The sequence below is a fragment of the Entelurus aequoreus genome, linkage group LG02 (genome assembly GCF_033978785.1).
Source record: "Entelurus aequoreus isolate RoL-2023_Sb linkage group LG02, RoL_Eaeq_v1.1, whole genome shotgun sequence".
Taxonomy (NCBI): Eukaryota; Metazoa; Chordata; class Actinopteri; order Syngnathiformes; family Syngnathidae; genus Entelurus; species Entelurus aequoreus.
This window is the reverse complement of record NC_084732.1, coordinates 25,357,588-25,376,681: the sequence shown is the minus strand read 5'-3', so window position 1 is coordinate 25,376,681 and position 19,094 is coordinate 25,357,588. Positions and strand designations below refer to the sequence as shown.

The following is a 19,094-nucleotide window of genomic DNA, read 5'->3' as shown; positions in this document are numbered from 1 at the left end:
TAGTAGAAGATAATCTGGGAGCTACTATTTTAATGGTTGGGGCTTGAAACATAGTTGACAGATTACAAGACAGTTTTACGTGTTATCAACTAGCAGAGATAATACACAGTGAATGGTCATCAATTTAACTTTATTTTCTGTTTGTTTGTTACATATTTCCTCAAAAACATAAGTGGGAGAAGAATCATCATTGCGACAGTTGAAAATAAAGTAAAGAACACGTCCACAGAGTAGTAGGCGTACCAGGGCAGCTTGTAGGATTTGGTCCTCAGGTGAGCTGCACCTTTGTGTCTTATGATAAACTCGATCCAGAAGATGGCGCTGTCGGACGATGTGATTGGCTGATCTCTGTGCAGCCTGGAGAGTCTCTGCATGTTTGTCCTGTAGGATGAATTTGTAAGAACTTCCTGCAGGGCCTTCAGGAATTTGTTGTCTTTGTCCACTGAGGCTAATGTGATCAACACTGCTGCCCCTCTGTCCGTGAGACGCCTCAAATTGTCATACTGGTCGAAAAACAAAGGTATTCCCACAACGGGCACGCCGTGATACATAGCTTCCTGGACACCGTTTGTCCCGCCGTGAGCCACAAAAAGTTTCATCTTGGGATGTCCAAGGAGGTCGTTCTGTGGCACCCAGTCCACCAGGACAGTGTTGTTGCCAAGAGTTGAAGGTTTGGCACCTTTATACCTCCAGATGACCGTCTGAGGCAACTTGGCAAAAGCCGCTGCTATCTTATCGGCTAAGTCGGCAGGTAGTTCGCTCACAAAAGTCCCAAGGGACATGAAGATGACTCCATGTTCTCCAGAACTTTGCATGAACTCCTCCAGGTGTTCTGGTAGAGGCTTGGCAGGTTTACACTGGAATCCTCCAATATAGATGACGTTGGGCATGGTGGGGCGAGGAAACTCGAACACATAGTCCACTCTCATGAGCCAAAGGTCTGCTGCTTGTACTAAGTCATTGTAATCAACCTTTGAGTCAAAGAATTCAGTGCAAACTGCTTGATAATGGGGTTTGATAAAAAATGCAAACTGAGCCTTCCAAAGGCTAAAGAAGACAAGATTCTTTACCCTCTCAAAGAAAGTCATTTTATCAGACAACCCAGAGCCGGTCATGGGAATGTAAGACAAAGGAGATGGTGCAATGAACAGATGCCCCTCCCCGCTTGTCACCCAGCGCACATTGTAGACTAAAGGTAGCTTTAGCGCATGAGCCAAAATGATGCCTGCACCCCCCGCTGGGTCAGTAAGGACCAGGTCATACTGATGCTCCTTCAGACGGGCCATTAAATCTTCATCTTTTAGTAAATTCCTCGCCATGTCGCTCATGAGCGCATGCAAGCTAAAACCCACCTGGAACGACTCATACGTCAGACTAGCAAACATCATAACAGAGCTCTGTCCCCTCTCGATGGCTAAAATCTTTGCAAGGACTGGGTTGACAAAGTCACTGTCAAGCCCTTTGCTGCCCGATACGGTGATGGAGTTGTAGTGCAGTAAGTTCTCTTTGATGTACCAGCTCGTGTCAGTGCGAATCACATCAACAGAGTGTCCTTGAGCATGGAGAGCTCTGATCATGATGTCCATATTGACCCAGTGGCTACCCTCGAAAGGGACTACTAAAATCTTGCCACCTTCGCAAGCTCTCCATGATGACAACAGAGCAATGCATAACAGGAGGAAAATTGAGCTTCCACGCAAAGGCATTTTAACCTAAACACACAAGCAAAGAAATTCAGCTAGATCAGTCAAGTCCATGACGTGTTCCTATGGTTTTATTTCCAAGAAACATATTCATGACGTACCTTATCGAGGTAGAGCAGCTGCGATCACTCATTCAGTATTGTATTCCTCAGTCGCAGGGGTAAAATACAGAGCGGACAGATAACTTCAAAGCCCAGCAAAGCTTACATAACCGCGTGTGTGCTATATTGATAACCTCTTGATCAGTGTTTTCTCTTTAACCCTTTCTCCACTTTGACGGTTTCACAGCTTATTTAGGGTAGGTTTTCAGATCATTTCTTCAATTGGTGATTTTTCTGATTTCTGTTTAGGTTGCCCATGATAGTGTTTTATTTGAAATGTTTTCCCTCCAGAGCCTCTTTTCTCTTTGTTTTCCCATTTTCAAGACGTTAAGTGTAACTAAAAATTTTCCATTTGATCATATACTTTAAAATATTGACTGAGTTCAGCTCCTGTATATTAAATATGTCTGTTTGTGGGTGTGTTTATTGAACAATAAAATGATGTGCCTGGACTGACTGACTAAAGTTCAGGGTTTTTTTAGTGTTCTTTGTGTGGATTACAATGAAGTGTCTTGGTGCTGGTGTGTTGAAAACGCGGCCCAGGGGGCATTTACTGAAAGATTTGTTGGCCCACAGCATATTGTGTAGAAAAAAACCTAACAACAGTAAAAACTGAAAAAATACCATAAACTTTTGATACAATAGCAATATGTGGCGAAAAATCTGAAAATACTTTGACTTTTCAGTACACTATATAAAATACAACTTACTTCACTACTTATTATTCATTTTTTAAATGTTATTATTTATGGAGTATATTGTGAATAAATTGAGAACAGGAAGTGAACAAAAGTGTCAGCAATTACTATGTAATGGAAAAGGGGTCAGAATACATAGGCGCTTCTTCTTCCTATTCCTTTTCGAACATGTTGAAAAGAGAAACTGGAAATTGTGATGTATCATGTTCTAATTGTATGCATGTTCGAAATAAACTTAAACCATAACCATTAATGGAAAAAGTTTGGACACCCCGATCTAAAATATTAGCAGCTCTTGAAATAAAATTAAATAAATATACGAACGAAGTAGTGAATTTACAATATATATATATGTATAAATATATATATATATATACATATATATATATATATATATATATATATATATATATATATATATATATATATATATATATATATATATATATATATATATATATATATATATATATATATATATATATATATATATACTGTGTATGCATGTTCGAAATAAAACTCAAACCATAAACATTAATGGAAAAAGTTTGGACACCCCGATCTATAATATATTAGCAGCTCTTGAAATAAAATAAAATAAACATACGAACGAAGTAGTGAATTTACAATATATATATATATATATATATATATATATATATATATATATATATATATATATATATATATATATATATATATATATATATATACACTACCGTTCAAAAGTTTGGGGTCACGTTAAAATGTCCTTATTTTTCAATGAAGATAACTTTAAACTAGTCTTAACTTTAAAGAAGTATACTCTATACATTGCTAATGTGGTAAATGACTATTCTAGCTGCAAATGTCTGGTTTTTGGTGCAATATCTACATAGGTGTATAGAGGCCCATTTCCAGCAACTATCACTCCAGTGTTCTAATGGTACAATGTGTTTGCTCATTGGCTCAGAAGGCTAATTGATGATTAGAAAACCCTTGTGCAATCATGTTCACACATCTGAAAACAGTTTAGCTCGTTACAGAAGCTACAAAACTGACCTTCCTTTGAGCAGATTGAGTTTCTTGAGCATCACATTTGTGGGGTCAATTAAACGCTCAAAATGGCCAGAAAAAAAGAACTTTCATCTGAAATGCGACAGTCTATTCTTGTTCTTAGAAATGAAGGCTATTCCACAAAATTGTTTGGGTGACCCCAAACTTTTGAACGGTAGTGTATATATATATATATATATTAGGGCTGTGAATCTTTGGGTGTCCCACGATTCGAAAAATCGATTTTTTTTTCAATTCAACACGATTCTCGATTCAAAAACGATTTTTTTCCCGATTCAAAACGATTCTCTATTCATTCAATACATAGGATTTCAGCAGGATCTACCCCAGTCTGCTGACATGCAAGCAGAGTAGTAGATTTTTGTAAAAAGCTTTTATAATTGTAAAGGACAATGTTTTATCAACTGATTTCAATAATGTAAATTTGTTTTAACTATTAAATTAACCAATAATATGACTTATTTTATCTTTGTGAAAATATTGGACAGTGTGTTGTCAAGCTTATGAGATGCGATGCAAGTGTAAGCCACTGTGACACTATTGTTCATTTTTTTCATTTTTATAAATGTCTAATGATAATGTCAATGAGGGATTTTTAATCACTGCTATGTTGAAATTGTAACTAATATTGATAATATTCATTTTTGTTTCACTACTTTTGGTTTGTTCTGTGTCGTGTTTGTGTCTCCTCTCAATTGCTCTGTTTATTGCAGTTCTGAGTGTTGCTGGGTCGGGTTTGGTTTTGGAATTGGATTGCATTGCTTTGGTATTGCTGTGTATTGTTTTGTTGGATTGATTAATTTTAAAAAAATAAAAATTGAAAATAAAAATAAAAACATTAAAATAAATTGAAAAAAAACCCCAAAAAACGATTTTTTGAAAATGAGAATCGATTCTGAATCGCACAACGTGAGAATCGCGATTCGATTTCGAATCGATTTTTTCCCACACCCTAATATATATATATATATATATATATATATATATATATATATATATATATATATATATATATATATATATATATATATATACATATATATATATATATATATATATATATATATATATATATATATATATATATATATATATATATATATATATACTGTATATATGTATATATATATATTCGAATCGATTTTTTCCCACACCCCTAACATATATATATATATATATATATATAAATATATATATATATATATATATATATATATATATATATATATATATATATATATATATATATATATATATATATATATATATATATATATATATATATATATATATATATATATATATATATACATATATATTAGGGGTGTGGGAAAAAATCGATTCGAAATCGAATCACGATTCTCACGTTGTGCGATTCAGAATCGATTCTCTTTTTTTTTAAATCGATTTTTATTTTTTTATTATTAATTAATTACATTTTTATTTTGTTAACTTAATCAATCCAAGAAAACAATACACAGCAATACCATAACAATGCAATCCAATTCCAAAACCAAATCCGACCCAGCAACACTCAGAACTGCAATAAACAGAGAAATTGAGAGGAGACACAAACACGACACAGAACAAACCAAAAGTAGTCAAACAAAAATGAATATTATCAACAACAGTATCAATATTAGTAACAATTTCAACATAGCAGTGATTAAAAATCCCTCATTGACATTATCATTAGACATTTATAAAAAAGAAAAAAAAAGAACAATAGTGTCACAGTGGCTTACACTTGCATCGCATCTCATAAGCTTGACAACACACTGTGTCCAATATTTTCACAAAGATAAAATAAGTCATATTTTTGGTTCATTTAATAGTTAAAACAAATTTACATTATTGCAATCAGTTGATAAAACATTGTCCTTTACAATTATAAAAGCTTTTTACAAAAATCTACTACTCTGCTTGCATGTCAGCAGACTGGGGTAGATCCTGCTGAAATCCTATGTATTGAATGAATAGAGAATCGTTTTGAATTGGGAAAAAATCGTTTTTGAATCGAGAATCGTGTTGAATTGAAAAAAAAATCGATTTTGAATCGAATCGTGACCCCAAGAATCAATATTGAATCAAATCGTTGGACACCCAAAGATTCACAGCCCTAATATATATATATATATTTTAAAAATTACTATTAACTAATTATTAATTAATTAAAAAAAATTACAACAAGAATGAACTCTGACTGCTACCTTACTGTGGTGGAGGAGTTTGTGTGTCCCAATGATCCTAGGAGCTATGTTGTCCAGGGCTTCTATGCCCCTGATAGGGTCTCCCATGACAAACAGGTCCTAGGTGAGGAACCAGACAACGAGCAGCTCAAAGACTTCTATGAATAATCAAAATCAAGGACCAAGGTGTTTCACGCCCGCATGCGGGTCACCGGGGCCCCTATTTGGAGCCAGGCCGCAGGTGGGGCTTGATGGCGAGCGCCTGTTGTCCGGGCCTGCCCCCATTGGGCCCAGCCAGGCACAGCCCGAAGAGGCTACGTGTCCCCCCCCCCCTTCAAACGGGCTCCCCACCCATAGGAGCGGGCATAGAAGTCGGATGCTTTGTGAGTTGGACAGCAGTAAGGTCAGATCCTCGGCTACAGAATCTAGCTCTTGAGACATGGAACGTCACCTCGCTGGGGGGGAAAGGAGCCTGAGCTGGAGCACAAGATGGAGAAGTTCCGGCTGGATCTAGTCTGTCTCACTTCGGCGCACAGCAAGGGCTCTGGAACCAGTCCTCTTGAGATGGGCTGGATTCTCTTCCAGCCCCGCAGCTCAGAGCCTGTACATTGGAGACGAAAGGGTAGCTTCTGTCCGCCTCCGGGGCGGACGGGTCTGGACTGGTGTTTGTGCTTACGCACCAAACAGCAGTGGAGTCCCAAGAAGGAGTAATGGAGAGTGCTCCCTCTGGTGATTCTCTTGTTCTACTGGGGGATTTCATCGCTCACGTTGGCAACGACAGTGACACCTGGAGAGGCGTGATTGGGAGGAACGGCTGCCCTAATCTGAACCAGAGTGGTGTTTTGTTATTGGACTTTTATGCTCGTCACAGATTGTCCATAACAAACACCATGTTCAAACATAAGGGTGTCCATATGTGCACTTGGCACCAGGACACCCGAGGCTGCAGTTCGATGATTGACTTTGTCATCGGATTTGCGGTCTCATGTTTTGGACACTCAGGTGAAGACAGGGGCGGAGCTTTCAATCGATCACCACCTGCTGATAAATCGACTCCGGTGGTGGGGGAGAATGCCAGACAGATCTGGCAGGCCCATCGCATAGTGAGGGTATGCTGGGAACGTCTGGCAGAGTCGCCCGTCAGAGAGAGTTTCAATTCCCACTTCCGGGAGAGTTTCGGACATGTTACGAAGAAAGGCGCTGGATACTGAGTTGGAGTGGACCATGTTCCGTGCCTCCATTGTCGAGGTTGCTGATAGGAGCTGTGGCCGCAAGGTGGTCGATGCCTGACGTGGCAGTAATCCCAGAACCCGCTGGTGGACACCAATGGTGAGGGATGCTGTCACCATCAGCCGCCTCAGGAGGGGGAAGCAGTGCACTGTCAACACTGTGTATAGTGTAGACTGTGTGCTGCTGACGTCGACTGGGATGTTGTGGATTGGTGGAGGGAATACTTTGAAGACCTCCTCAATCCCACCTACACGTCTTCCAATGAGAAAGCAGTGCCTGGGGACTCTGTGGTGGGCTCTCCTATTCCTGGGGCTGAGGTTGCAGAGGTAGTGAAGAAGCTCCTCAGGTGTACTGGAGAGGACGCTACGCCAGATTGTCGAACCTCGGATTCAGAAGGAGCAGTGTGGTTTTTGTCCTCGTCGTTGAACTGTGTACCAACTCTAAACTCTCGGCAGGATCCTTGAGTGTGCCTGGATGTTTGCCCAACCAGTTTACATGTGTTTTGTGGACTTGGAGAAGGCATTCAACCGTGTCCCTCGGGAAGTCCAGTGGCGAGTGCTCAGAGAGTATGGGGTATCGAACTGACTGATTGTGGCAGTCCGCTCCCTGTATGATCAGTGTCAGAACTTGGTCCACATTGCCCGCAGTAAGTCAGACCTGTTTACAGTGAAGGTTGGACCCCGCCTATCACCGATTCTGTTTACAACTTTTATGGACATAATTTTTGACACACTATGCTATGCAGTTATACAATTGTAATACCATTGTTATTATTCTATTCTTACAGGAGGGGGCTATTGTAGGGAAAACAAGCTATAAAAATGTAAGAAAAAAAGAGCAAAAATATTTAATAAAATTTACATTTTGTTAATATTAATTATTTATATTATACTTTGTCACTGATAACACAAATCTGACAAAGTTTTGTCTTTAAAAATATGTGCCTGGTTTTCTTTTTTACCAAAAAAATAATTTCAAAATGGCCCCTGCATACGCTGAATTTTCAGTATGCATCCCGTGGAGGAAAAAGTTTGAACACCCCTGTCTTAGAGTGTCCAGTAGTGTGAATGTCTCTTTATTAAGTGTTCCAGTTGCTTCAAGAAACATGTTTATACTTGCTGCACAATGCGGATTTGTGATTAACTGCATGCTCATGGCTGCACACTCAACCGACTTTGTTGCCTGTAGGGAGGGGATTAGCATAATGATGAATATAAATGGCAAACCTGAGGCCTGTTTTTTGTAAGGCCTCAAGGGAATTTTTTTGCTTTATCATTCATGGAAAGTATGCATCAAAACATGCTTGTGTTGTGGTTTACCTTTTAATGTAGGACTGTTATACTTTGGTTACATTTTTGTTTTAAAGTTTTTTTATATGATGTCCATTGTATAGTATTTTAAAATAGGATACATGAATAGACAAATTATTTATGGGAGATTTTCCTATCAAAATGTGGACCTTAGCTGCTGATACGCCTCACCTCCATATCAGGTAACCTTCAGAGGGTACCTCCGACATAGTTAGGGACGATGATGCTGGCCCATCTGTAGATAACCGGGATGAATAGGAGAGCTGATCCCAGGATGGACACTAGCAAGAACGCCCAAAGAAATATTCGATCCAGAACCTGGGCGACAAACTTCCAGTCCTGTACCACCTGGGTCAAAAAAAAAAGTGAAACAAAAAAACCGTTTGTCAGAGCAGTTTATTTTCACATTAGAGCTGTATCAGCGAAGCCTTTTATATATAAAATATTTAACTGTGAACTTATACAAAGTGACATTACATCCTGCATTACAGTATTAAGATGCATGACATCAGTGGCAGCGTTTGGTATTGTGACTGTTGTTTTGATTGATTGATTGATTGATTGATTGATTGATTGAGACTTTTATTAGTAGGTTGCACAGTGAAGTACATATTCCGTACAATTGACCACTAAATGGTAACACCCGAATAAGTTTTTCAACTTGTTTAAGTCGGGGTCCACTTAAATTGATTCATGATACAGATATATACTATCATATATACTATCATCATAATACAGTCATCACACAAGATAATCACAATGAATTATTTACATTATTTACAATCAGGGGTGTGGAGGGGGGGGGGGTAGGATATGGACATGAAGTAGTGGACATAGAGAGAGAGAGAGAGAGAGAGAGAGAGAGAGAGAGAGAGAGAGAGAGAGAGAGAGAGAGAGAGCGATCAGAAGGCATAAGAAAAAGTATCTGCATTTGATTGTTTACATTTGATTATTAGCAATCCGGGGAGGGTGTTAGTTTAGGGTTGTAGCTGCCTGGAGGTGAACTTTTATTGCGGTTTTGAAGGAGGATAGAGATGCCCTTTCTTTTATACTTGTTGGGAGCGCATTCCACATTGATGTGGCATAGAAAGAGAATGAGTTAAGACCTTTGTTAGTTCGGAATCTGGGTTTAACGTGGTTAGTGGAGCTCCCCCTGGTGTTGTGGTTATGGCGGTCATTTATGTTAAGGAAGTAGTTTGACATGTACTTCGGTATCAGGGAGGTGTAGCGGATTTTATAGACTAGGCTCAGTGCAAGTTGTTGAACTCTGTCCTCCACCTTGAGCCAGCCCACTTTAGAGAAGTGGGTAGGAGTGAGGTGGGATCTTTTAAATACAACAAGGTGGGAAAGGTGAGTGTAAAACTTAACATGATCCTGGTCTGGATTTTTTTTGCTTTTTCCTTTCACACATGTGTCATCCAGCCTCTGTTTTGGCTCTTATACTACCTCTGGGGGCATAACATTTCCAAAACGACTTCAAAACTAAGCCCTTAACCTTAAACAGGTTAAGTAGTATAAATAAGGAGAAAATGATATAGCTCAAAGTAACAGACTCACCTCCCTGACCTTATTTTCCTTCACCACATGCATTGTTATGTAGCGAATAGAATCCAGTGCAGCTTGGATGTTGTGCCTGGTATGGGAGTGAGAGTTGACCTCAGCTGCAGAGTCCTTCATCATTCCCATTCCCAGGGTTCTTCCCGTGCGTGTTGTTTCCGCCGTGCCGTAGCGATCCACATGGCTGCGCATGCACAGAAGCTTCGGCAGCTGATGCAGGAAAATCTTCCTGACCCAGGGCGCCATGCCGTGATGTGTTGACGACGAGCGATGGTGGACGTTAATGGCAAAGACGGTGATGACGATAGAGAGCGTGACAAAGATCATGGTGAAGACTAAGTACTCGCCGATGAGCGGGATGGCTTTGGAGGAGGAGGGGATGATTTCCTCGATGACCAAAAGGAAGACGGTGAGCGACACCAGCACGGAGGTGCAGAGGGAGATCTTCTCGCCGCAGTTGGAGGGTAGATAGAAGACGAGGATGGTAAGGAAGGACAGACCAATGCAAGGGATGATGAGGAAGAGGGTGTAGAAAAGAGGCAGCCTGCGGATGATGAAGAAATAGCTAATGGTGGGATATGAAGCGCTGCCATCCATCCTTATACCGCGGCTGCCCGTGGCCTTAACAATCTCCCACTCGCCATTGTCAAAATAGTCCTGCCTGTCTACATGGAAGTCCTCCAAAATGATGTCCACCTGTCAAATAAAGAGTAAAGTCATGTTGTGCTCAGGTATGATCGACATTGATGCAATGTAAACAACCTGTGACCCATCGTAGGTCCATGAGCCAAATTTCATGGAACAGTTCTGCAGGTCAAACGGGAAGAAGGTGACGTCGATGGTGCACGCAGATTTGTAATTAGCAGGTGGCGTCCACGTTATGGTTCCGTCGTATTTGACCACCACTTTGGTGACAGTACCCTCGAAACGACCATCCGAACTGTATGAAGAAAAGCATCAACTGATGACTTTCAAAATAAAAGTTGTGTCTCATTGTTGTTTCCTGACACATTTGCACAATACAAGAGGTGCATAATAGGTGTTAAGACATAGCTATAAATCAATTAATTGATGTGTGAGGTGAAGTGAATTATATTTATATAGCGCTTTTCTCTAGTGACTCAAAGTGCTTTACATAGTGAATCCCAATATCTAAGTTACATTTAAACCAGTGTGGGTGGCAATGGGAGCAGGTGGGTAAAGTGTCTTGCCCAAGGACACAACGGCAGTGACTAGGACGGCGGAAGTCGGAATCGAACCTGGAACCTTCAAGTTGCTGGCACGGCCGCTCTACCAACCGAGCTATACCGCCCCCCCCAATTGATCAATCAAGATCATTTTATGCAAGTATAAAATTGATCCATAATACCACTTACTTATCATACAGTACAACATCTGGGAGCCAAATCCTGTCAGAGGGCACTCGTATCGCTGTGATGCCCAAATAGTCATCAGGGTCCCATCTTAGCTTCATGTCAGTCCACTCCTACATGGAAAATTAACAACATATTTATATTTTAAATATAAAAAAAAAATGTACTTTGCTCTAAAAACAAACATAAGCAAAAATCAGTAACTGTTGAACATCTGCCAAACATTTAAATGATAATATGCCAACAACCTGGCACAGCTTGAGTGAATATATGTTATATGTATATATGGGACAAAAATGACAAACATTTACAAAACAGCTTATAAGACCGATAGGATTATCAATGTATCCTTTTCCATGTGTGTGCAACATAATTCATTGTAGTGGAGGGGGCGGATGTTCATGTCTTTGTTCCTATGATACGTGACACAAAGGATCATGAATGAGGCCTGCAATAGTGGGGAGGAGGCTGGTGGGAGTGGAAGCAGGCATAGTGCTGAGAGGACTCTTGATGAGAAGTGTCAGGTAAATGCCACCGGTCATAATATACTGGGATGCATGGTAGTCCACCTACTGTATGTCATGCATTTGGTAGGTGGTTTGCATAGCAGGGTTTCCCACACATTCATTTATTTGTGGCGGCCCGCCACGAAAGAATTACGTCCGCCACAAATAAAATTAAAATAAAAAAATTCAATTCAATTTTCTTTTTTTTTTTTTTTGGTCCTCTCCAGCTTCTCAGGCAAATTATATAGTTGATGTAGATGCCCATATCGACTGTTCAGATTTACTTTACAAAAGAGAAGTGTAGGATACTTCTCTTGTTGCCTTATTTGTATTTGACTTTATTAAATGTATTTATATTAGAAACACAACATGTGTATATAACAAAGGGTGCAAAGTCTGCAGGCAGTAGGAAACACATGGTTAAGTGTAGGGAGTAAAACTGATGGCAGTCTAAAGTTCAAGATTTTTGGAGCTCTTTGTTCAGTGGATCAGATGTTTGATGAAGCTCTGTGTCTATCTACCACCACTACTGTTTTCTGTTTATTTGTTACTGACTGTGGCAGGACACCTCTGCCTCTGTTTCACTTTATGTTGCTGGTAAAAAAAATATGGTTGTAGTAGTAGGCTAAAGTTAAATTATTTAGTATGCACTAATTAAAGGGGCAGAGCTTTGAGACATTTTAGCTTTTGTATTTTATAAGATATATTTTTTGTAAGACCCACAATTAATAAATATATTTCAGTGAATAACTTATTGTTCAAATCTGTATATAAATATGTACATAAAGTGTTGTAATTATATTGTAAAATGGATGGATGGATGGACGTTTAAAACAAAACTGTTATTATTAATTAGTAAGTATAACTTTTTTGAGCCTTTTTAAAGAAAATCAAATCATTGTAGTAAATTATGCAAATTACTCGATGATGTCATGGTGACCACGCCCATAGCCACGCCCCCACCGCCACAGGTATCTTGGCAGTTTATGGGAAACACTGCATAGAGACTTCCAGCAAATGCCTTTTGCACAAGGTATTTTAAATCGTATTTGCAAAATTTGGTCCAATTAAAATTAACACAAAAGTGTTCACCCTTTAAAGGACGTCATCCACAGAACTGGAGCCCATTTCCCCACATAGTCAGTGTGGATAAAGGCATATAAAACTATAATTTTGATCACTTAATTGCATGTTTTTGTGCCCTTGTCCATGATTACCTCAAAACAGATTTGGTTAACATTATGAGCAAAAAAAAAATATAACAGTCATCTCCTCTTCTATAGACACCAGAACCAGTGTTTACTTGTGCTATTTTAGCATTTCCTACAGCATCTTGATGGAAACATCAGTCGAAGAGGATGCAAAATAGAACACTTGAGGGCCATCTTCTGTTCTTCTTTTTTGGGGTTTTTTCGGCAGGTTCTGACTTAGTCTTTCTACCATCGAGGGTGCTCCTGATTTTCGGGATCATATTTGGCTTGTGTCTTTTAAACATTAAAATGATCGCTGCAAATTACACTCGTCTCTTTAGTCCGTCCCATTTTACGCGAATCAGTTTGACTGCAGAGGTTTATACTTTTCTCATATTCCCATTATTTACAAATGTATGCAAATGTATGTAGTTGTATTGCTACAACCTGCAACAATGCATCTGCTATTTCCTACAAATTCTGCACAAACATATCGTGATTTGGGATGACGATGCTACTAAAATACATAATCAATGTTTATCAATCAATGTTTATTTATATAGCCCTAAATCACAAGTGTCTCAAAGGGCTGTACAAGCCACAACGACATCCTCGGTACAGAGCCCACATACGGGCAAGGAAAAACTCACCCCAGTGGGACGTCGGTGAATGACTATGAGAAACCTTGGAGAGGACCGCATATGTGGGTAACCCCCCCTCCCCCCCCCTCTAGGGGAGACTGAAAGCAACGGATGTCGAGTGGGTCATAATACGCAATATGAAATTGCTTCCAGTCTTCTGTAGGTGATGTCAGCAGGCTGATGCAGGCCAGCCCAAATTTTGGAGCTCTACAGTACATTTGGAAAGTATTCGGAGTGCTTCATTTTTTTCACATTTTGTTATGTTACATCCTTATTCCAAACTGGAATCATTTTCATTTGTGTCCCCAAATTCTACGGACAGTACCTCATAATGACAAGGTGAAAATGTTTTGAGTTTTTGTTTATTAAAATGTATAAAAAATTTCAAAACAAAAAAAATCACATGTACATTATTATCTAGCCTGTGTTCAACACTTTGTTGATGCACCTTTGGCAGCAATTAAGTCTTAAGTCTTTTTGAATACGATGCCACAAGATTGGCAGACATATTTTTTGGCAGTTTTGCCCATTCGTCTTTGCAGCATCTCTTAAGCTCTATCAGGTTGGATGGTAAGCTTTGGTTTTCATCCATTATGTTTCTGTACATTGCTGCATTCATCTTCCCCTCCATCCTGACTAGTCTCCTCCCAGTTCATGCCGCTGAAGAACATCCCCACAGCATTATGCTGCCACCACCATGCTTCACTGTAGGGATGGTATTGGCCTGGTGATGAGCAGTACCTGGCTTTCTCCAAACATGATGCCTGACATTCACATCAAAGAGTTCAGTTATTATCCCATCAGACCAGAGAATTTTGTTTCTCATGGTTTGAGAGTATTTCAGGTGCATATTGGAAAACTTTTTTTTCCCAAGAAATGGCTTCCGTCTGGCCACTCTACCATACAGACCTGACTGGTAGATTGCTGCAGAGATGGTTGTCCTTCTGGAAGGTTCTCCTCTCTTCACAGAAGAATGATGTAGCTCTGACAGAGTAACCATTGGGTTCTCAGTCACCTCCCTGACTAGACTAAGATGAATGCAGCAATGTTTTGTCATCCTGGATGAAAAACAAAACTTCCCATCTAACCTGATGGAGCTTGAGAGGTGCTGCAAAAAGGAATGGGCAAAACTGTAAAAGGTGCGTCAAGCTTGTGGCATCGTAATTGCTGCCAAAGGTAAACAGTATTGAGCAAAGGCCGTGAATACATACAAATGTGTGATTTTTTGTTTTTTTTTGTTTTAATAAATTTCTCCCCCAAAAAACAAAAAAATCTGTTCACATTGTTATTTTGAGGTAGCGCTGTGAATACTTCCCGGATGCACTGTAAGTGGGTGTTCCAATATGTGCTAAGACTTGTTAGAAAACAAGCTTAAAATTAGTACTGTGTTTATTTTAGGGGGAATTTTACCTGTAGACATTATTAAAGTTGGTATGCTATAGTATTTTTAGTGTCCAGAATTATAAAATAAGTGCTATTGTTGTCAGCATTAAATGGTAACTGGGGATGGGTCAGTCAATCACTGTATGCTACAGTAAACCGGTGAGGGGAGTAATGAAGACATTATTACTATACTGGCCAATATCTGCTTAAAGTTGGAATAAGATGGCGGTCAATTGCTAGTAGTATGGTAATGATTGACATGAAGACTGGCCAATGTCTGCTTTTAGGGTGACTGACACACTGACTAATCACTTGTACAATGTACAATGTATAATGATTGACATGTGGACTGGCCAATGTCTGCTGGAAGTGGGAGGGTCACACTGATCAACCAATGGTCAAACTAGGGCTGGGCGATATATGGAGTTTGTAAGATATATTGCTATATTTTTAAACAAAATATGAATTAAGAAAATATCGTAATATCGATATAATTTATTTCACGTTAAAATGACCAAACACCGCTTATTTGTTGATTTTCCTTTGCTCCCCACTCCCTCTCAACACTTCATGGCCTACTAAACCCTTCCCCTTCCTCCTTCCAAGACATGCTTGCACGTATAAGAACATCCATGATTGGTTGGTTGTTTACTATGATGAGTCACGATTGGTTAAGATTAGAGCAAACTATTAGGGACAGGCCAATCAGAGGCAGGATAGGGCGGGTCATGGAACCAGGAAGTGAAATCACAACAGATATCCCAAATGACGACGAGAGAGTTGTAGAAGAGAAGAGGACATTTTCAAACAGGCGATGAATATATTAAAAAAACTAGTCGAACATGGCAGAGGGATTTTCTTGTTTATATTTTTCCTTTAGCGATGTAGACGACGTCCAGGAAACCCACAATGTGTCTACTTGGCCACATTTGGACAAATGTCTGGATAAAATATTAATTTGAGTTGTTTACTATGTAAGCCCAAATCAAAACGGTTCTCGAGTTGCCATTTCGCACGAGAAATGCTGCCAAAAATGTATGCCAAAGTGAGGAAGATCATAGGCGCACAATTAAGTCAAGTCACTGACTTGGCGCTGACCAGAACCGTACGCGTGTGACAGTCATTACATCGTCGACTGGGAATTAAAAAGTGCCTGCCTACAACTGTATTTTTTATCTGAGTTTTATACATTTTGTATTATTTGCACAGCTATGTTATTTATTTTACGTAGAAAGAATATGTTTCTGTTTTATTTATGTTATGTAATTCTGTGCTACTTAAACAGTTTCTTTTCTGTGCTGTTAATACCTATCTTGACTAACTGGGTTAATAAAAGTGCCACTGACTGTTTACAGTACACTTGTCATTCACTTCAATTTCAGTGAATCTCGCTCAAAAATGAATATCTTTATATGTATACTTTCACCAGAAGATATATCAAGATATATATCGAATATCGAGTTTAAGTAAAAATATATCGAGATATACTTTTTCATGCATATCGCCCAGCTCTCGGTCTAACTACATCACGTCGGTCATTAGCCATAGTATCAATGTCAGCATGAAGTAGGCGTGACATGACGACCCATCACTGAAACAATGTGTAATAGTTGCTACTTGCCTGTTTCATCCACACATTAGTAGTCATCAACTGGTTCTTTTCATCCTGGATGGTAGATGCACACACAAGCTTTTATTTTGAAGAACGCCATTTATGCTATTCACATTAACACAATGTTAAGTCTCACCACATCCACTAGCTGGGAGATGGCCAGTCCAAACTTCACGCATATGGTCTGATTCAGATATTCCACGGGGCGAACCCATTTCTGGTAGTTCCCAAAGAGGTATTTGAACAGCTTGTCTTCCGCTTTTGCATAGGAGGAAAGTTTGGGAACACCTGAAGAAGACAAAAGGATGAAATAAGATGCTATTGCACATTCACTTTGACCCAGTTTGGCTATCTGCATGGAAATCAATAAAAACATAAGACAATCTGTCACCATGACGACAGTCTTTCATTTTATGATATATTTCAGCAACATAGCTTTAAGCTCCATAGGTTTGGAGGTCCCAGCCACTCTCTGAGGGAAGTCTCACTGTGTCATATTATGAAGCCTTCTTTACGAAGCAGATAAACTGCATTTTGAACTCTTGCTAATGTCTTCAAAACTCAAATTATGGACAGCAAACGTGGTTGGTGATGTACCGCAGTAACACATTTCTGTTGTCTGGTGTCAATGGATGTGAACAAGGCTGCAACAGGGCCCCTTACCAATTAATGACTGTGTTATCCACCTATTCATCATCTTTCCAAGCTTCCTCTCCTTATTAGCACCATTCTGCCTTGCAGCGCTGTAGAGAAATCGATGTTGGCCAGAGGCAGCCAGAGGGTGATCTCACTGCAGTCCAGCTTAATGGTGACATATTGCTAGTAGCAGCCAAATGCACATAACATTGATCCAATTTATGAGGTCCATAAAGCAACAAACCTTAGCCGGTCAAGTGAAACTCTGGCTTTGAAACATGATCAGGCCTTACAAAATATCAGGGACTTTAATATGTGAAGTTTTGCCTTTGCTATTACTGATAGCAAAATGTGTAGCTATTTAACACAAGTAAACACTGCATTCGTGAAACTGACCTTTACAGTAGAATTTCAAGAGCATTCGGGAGTTTGAATCGTGAATACTGCAATGTACCCAATTTCCTTGGAACAAGTTTAAAAAAGACTTGACATCGTCTTACGCTGTAATTTGGGTCTTGCGAATAGCACATGCACACCAACAGGTGGCGCCAAACGACATCTCCAGGAGCAAGTCAGAGCTTTTTTTCCTGTCATTCACACACTACACAGTACACACACACACACCAGTGACTTGGAAAGATGCAGCAACATAAAGACCCACTTAAAAAGAATGTGCTTAAATATCGAGTAAGTTAGCAAATGACAGAGGAGGAGTTTTGATTCAAATTTTAAGATACAGTAATGGTAATCAATGATCAATGAACCAGAAGCTCATCAATAATTCAATATAGAGAACATGATTTTTGTTGTATTTCGAAATCTTTTTCAAAAATAGAATTGGCAACACTAAATTGGCCCAAGTGTGAGAATGTGAGTGTCTGTATTGGCCCTGTCATGAGGTGGCGACTTGTCCAGGGTGTACATCACCTTCCGCCCAAATGCAGCTATGACAGGCTCCAGCCACCCCAGGGACCCCAAGAGGGACAAGTGGTAGAAAATGGATGGATGGTTCTTTAAAAAGAGGTGTTGTCGTAAGAAAAACGCTCTTTTTTACTATATGATGAAATACCGTATAATACCTTTATTTTGTTTTGACATGCCTGTTCCCCTTTATGGTGTTAAATGTTTTGATCTTTTTAGATCAGTTCTGCTGATGTTTTATCTTCAGAATTGCATGGTGGTCCAAAACTAATTCTCCATATATATATATATATATATATATATATATATATATATATATATATATATATATATATATATATATATATATATATATATATATATATATATATATATATATATATATATATATATATATATATATATATATATATATATATATATATATATATATATACATATATATGTAACAGGCATGTCAAAACAAAATAAAAAAAAAAATATATATATATATATATATATATATATATATATATATATATATATATATATATATATATATATATATATATATACATATATATATATATATATATATATATATATATATATATATATATATATATATATATATATATATATATATATATATATATATATATATATATATATCTCCATATTCAGCACAGGGTACCCTCCCATGTGCTAGATTCTCTAAGACCATGTCAGTTGAATCAAACCAAGGTTGTTATCAGCAATGTCTTTACGACGTGGCTGCTGTTTGTACCCCTGGCTGCTATAGGCTCATGTCATGCCTGAGGTTGTTGAGGTGGGGCAACTTACGCAGTGAGTGGCACAGGTGGCAACAACGCAGCAGCGGCAACAACAGCAGCAGTGCGAGAGAAGCGGCTGCCCCCCCAACTCTCGGCATCGCATCACCACGCAACAAAGGGTCCCTCGGGCATCACAAAGCTGGAAGACATTTTATCGTACTGCTTTAGGCTTCCTG

The 19,094-nt window shown here is 38.8% G+C and overlaps 2 protein-coding genes across 4 annotated transcripts in view; both read right to left on the bottom strand.

Moving 5' to 3' along the window:
• Positions 1-119: 119 nt before the first annotated feature.
• Positions 120-2,756, bottom strand: LOC133641874 (UDP-glucuronosyltransferase 2B14-like). Its single transcript, XM_062035968.1, has 2 exons — positions 1,805-2,756; positions 120-1,712 (listed from the first exon to the last, which is right to left on the bottom strand). Exon 2 carries the CDS (start codon positions 1,704-1,706, stop codon positions 120-122), a length of 1,587 nt encoding a protein of 528 aa, XP_061891952.1. The 5' UTR covers positions 1,707-1,712; positions 1,805-2,756.
• A 4,802-nt stretch (positions 2,757-7,558) lies between these two features.
• chrna5 (cholinergic receptor, nicotinic, alpha 5) overlaps positions 7,559-19,094 on the bottom strand; it is a 31,149-nt gene continuing 19,613 nt past the window's right edge. For all 3 annotated transcript variants that reach the window (XM_062024090.1, XM_062024107.1, XM_062024099.1), the window contains 7 exons: positions 18,929-19,057; positions 16,686-16,837; positions 16,559-16,603; positions 11,221-11,330; positions 10,607-10,784; positions 9,845-10,540; positions 7,559-8,635 (listed from right to left, as the gene is read on the bottom strand). In XM_062024090.1, the coding sequence (XP_061880074.1) occupies positions 8,477-8,635; positions 9,845-10,540; positions 10,607-10,784; positions 11,221-11,330; positions 16,559-16,603; positions 16,686-16,837; positions 18,929-19,016 (1,428 nt within the window). In that variant the 5' untranslated portion in view covers positions 19,017-19,057 and the 3' untranslated portion in view covers positions 7,559-8,476. The remainder of the gene's footprint in view (positions 8,636-9,844; positions 10,541-10,606; positions 10,785-11,220; positions 11,331-16,558; positions 16,604-16,685; positions 16,838-18,928; positions 19,058-19,094) is intronic.